A 2,690-nucleotide genomic window follows, 5' to 3' on the forward strand; every position below is an offset into this window, starting at 1 on the left:
CTCTCTCTCTCTCTCTCTCTCTCTCTCTCTCTCTCTCTCTCTCTCCCTCTCTCTCTCCCTCTCTCTCTCTTTGTCTCTTTCTCTTTGATTTGCCCGACTTTGATATATGCTGTATTAGACAATATGATCCATAAATTTTGAGTTCCCATGTATGCACTTTCATTAGATTGGCCCTCACCAATCAGCCTGACACCAAAATGATTTAATCACTTTAAGTTGATGGAGGCTTAAAGTATTTATAAGATTTTTTTTACACAATGTTTATTACAGAAAGTGCCGCAATATATTGACAAACCAACTGTATGCTGTGAAGATAGTGGCGCGACGCATTGGATGTAGCCGAGAGGTCCAGCTTTTGAACCACTGTCAAGGTCACCCAAACATTGTGGAGCTGGTGGATGTCCTGTATGATGATGTGAGTATAAAGTGTACACAGTGTGTTTGCCTTCACTGAGCACATTTTGACTCTCTCTCTCTCTCCCTCTCTCTCTCTTTCTCTCTCTCTCTCTCTCTCTCTCTCTCTCTCTGCCTCTCCCTCTCTCTCTCCTTCCCTCTCCCTCCCTCTCTTTCTCTCAGTCCTATATTTCTGGCTAAATGCGATTCCTTCGGGGCTGACTCCTAATCTTAGCTCAACTACCAGTGTGAAGGGTGCTACTGGCAGATCCTACTTCTTTTCAATGCAGGTTAAGAGAATGGGATATAACGAATGCAGTTGTAGGAGTTTGAAAGTCAACCATGTCTAATATTAGTATGGCAAACGAGAATTATTTTTAAAATGTATGATTTTTTTTTTCTTATCTTGAAGCATAATAGTTATTGCCATGATGAGAGATTTTCTACATCGGAGTTGGTCCTCAGTGGCATGATTGAATCAGCCCACCTCCTAAATAATCTAAAATCATGTCGATTGAAGTGTGAAACATTTACAGTGGATCCAGGTTTTATCCAGTGGTGGAAGGGAAGTAATTTAATGTACAGAACTAGAACTTTAAAATGTTATGGGTTGAAAAGACAGGGCGGAGACGAGAACATCAAGAAGTTTATTTACTTTTGGTACAATTTTTGTTTCTGGAACTTGACGTGAGGGATACCTGCAGCAAGTGCACTCCCTCAAATGGTAGAGAACAATACACATTAACATCTTTTCTTGAAGTGCATGTGCAATTTTGTTGTTGTTTGTTACCTCTTGTTCCTGTTTCTTTATTCCCTTTTCTTTTTATTTCACTTATCTTTGGGCCAAGTGCTCCCGACTTTGAAATGAACTTCGAAATGACTTGTCTATGTCCATTGAACCCCATAAAAAAGTGGACAGTTTGACCTTATAAAAAAGCAAACTTCAGAGTCCAAATCTATTGAGACAAAATGTGGCAGTTATCATGATAACAACTTCCAGCAAGCTTGAGCCTACAACAAAGTCACTTTTCTGTGTCCCTTTGACTTTTCAGCATCTTACCTACATAGTGACTGTGTCCCTTTGACTTTTCAGCATCACACCTACATAGTGATGGAGCTGCTGAAAGGCGGAGAACTTTTAGGTCGGCTGAAGAAGAAAAAGTTTTTCACGGAGACAGAAGCCAGCGAGCTCATGTGGAAGCTGGTCAAAGCCGTGGAGTTCATGCATAGTCGTGGAGTGGTTCATCGGGACTTGAAGCCAGAGGTAAGCAACCACCAACTGGTCAGTCCAACAGTATTTGTTTTAAATTTTGAAGTGTGGAGAAATTGAGAAAAGAAAAATGTGGTTTCTTTCCTCAGTGCATTGAACATTATTACTGTCACTTGAATAATTGGAGGTAATGAAGGTAAATCAAGAATACCTTATGTCAATAACTCAACACATGATTGACAGGAAAAGATTACAATATTATTGTTTTTTGGGGGAAACAAGGATTGCCTTTTTTTGATCTGGAACTTGAAGAAGCCATCAAGGTATAGTGAGCAAGTATTATTTGTTTCCTGGGTTGTGCTTTTTGTTTGGTTGTTAAAACGAGGGTGTGTTGGCTTCAGATCCATTTTGTGCTGGTGTTTCTTTGTAACGTTAGTTCTTTTTATACTTTTTGTATCCTGTCAGGGATCATTGTAAATTTACTTTGAATCCCAATCTCTTCAGTGAGCTAGGTACATCTCAGAACTCTTTACAGTAAACATGATTCAAGTTTGAAAGGAAAGGAAGTGAGTTGTCATATTTTCCTTTCAGATAATTGAATTGGCTTGTGAGCAGAGTATAAGTGGGAGTTTTAGCATTTTTATTTCAATTATTTTGAAGAACGTTGTGACTCTCTTACAGTACATTATTTGAACGTAAATTTTCAGACATTTCCATAGCAGAGGGTGAGTATTTTACCCTATCCGCACGCATTTTACTATCGTATCCATACAGCGTGGGGAATTCTGTGCCAGCACTTTCCAAAGAGGAAATTTACTAGTTAATCCTATCCGTACGCTTTGCATAGCAGTCTGTCAAAATGATTTTTTGAGAAATTCTGAAATTTTCAAAGAGATCTTCATATTAAAATTATTCTAAAATGTGAAGAATACAACCTTGGGGGTACAAAATGACCCCAGGGCATACGGATAGGGTTAAAGTACAACTAGTATCTTTTCTCTTTCTTTTCAGAATATTTTATTCGAAGACGATACAGAGAAAACAGAGCTGAAAATTGTTGACTTTGGCTTTGCAATGAAGAACCCCC

General features: G+C 38.7%; 1 protein-coding gene across 1 annotated transcript in view; it reads left to right on the forward strand.

Annotated features, from left to right (window-relative positions):
* The window catches only part of LOC101860176 (ribosomal protein S6 kinase alpha-5), a gene marked incomplete in the record, with an annotated part of 38,417 nt that overhangs the window by 31,778 nt on the left and 3,949 nt on the right, over positions 1–2,690 (forward strand). Inside the window, 2 exon segments of the mRNA XM_013083681.2 lie at positions 271–415; positions 1,487–1,657. Coding sequence (XP_012939135.1) covers positions 271–415; positions 1,487–1,657 — 316 coding nt within the window.

The sequence above is a fragment of the Aplysia californica genome, unplaced genomic scaffold (assembly GCF_000002075.1).
Source record: "Aplysia californica isolate F4 #8 unplaced genomic scaffold, AplCal3.0 scaffold00249, whole genome shotgun sequence".
NCBI lineage: Eukaryota > Metazoa > Mollusca > Gastropoda > Aplysiida > Aplysiidae > Aplysia > Aplysia californica.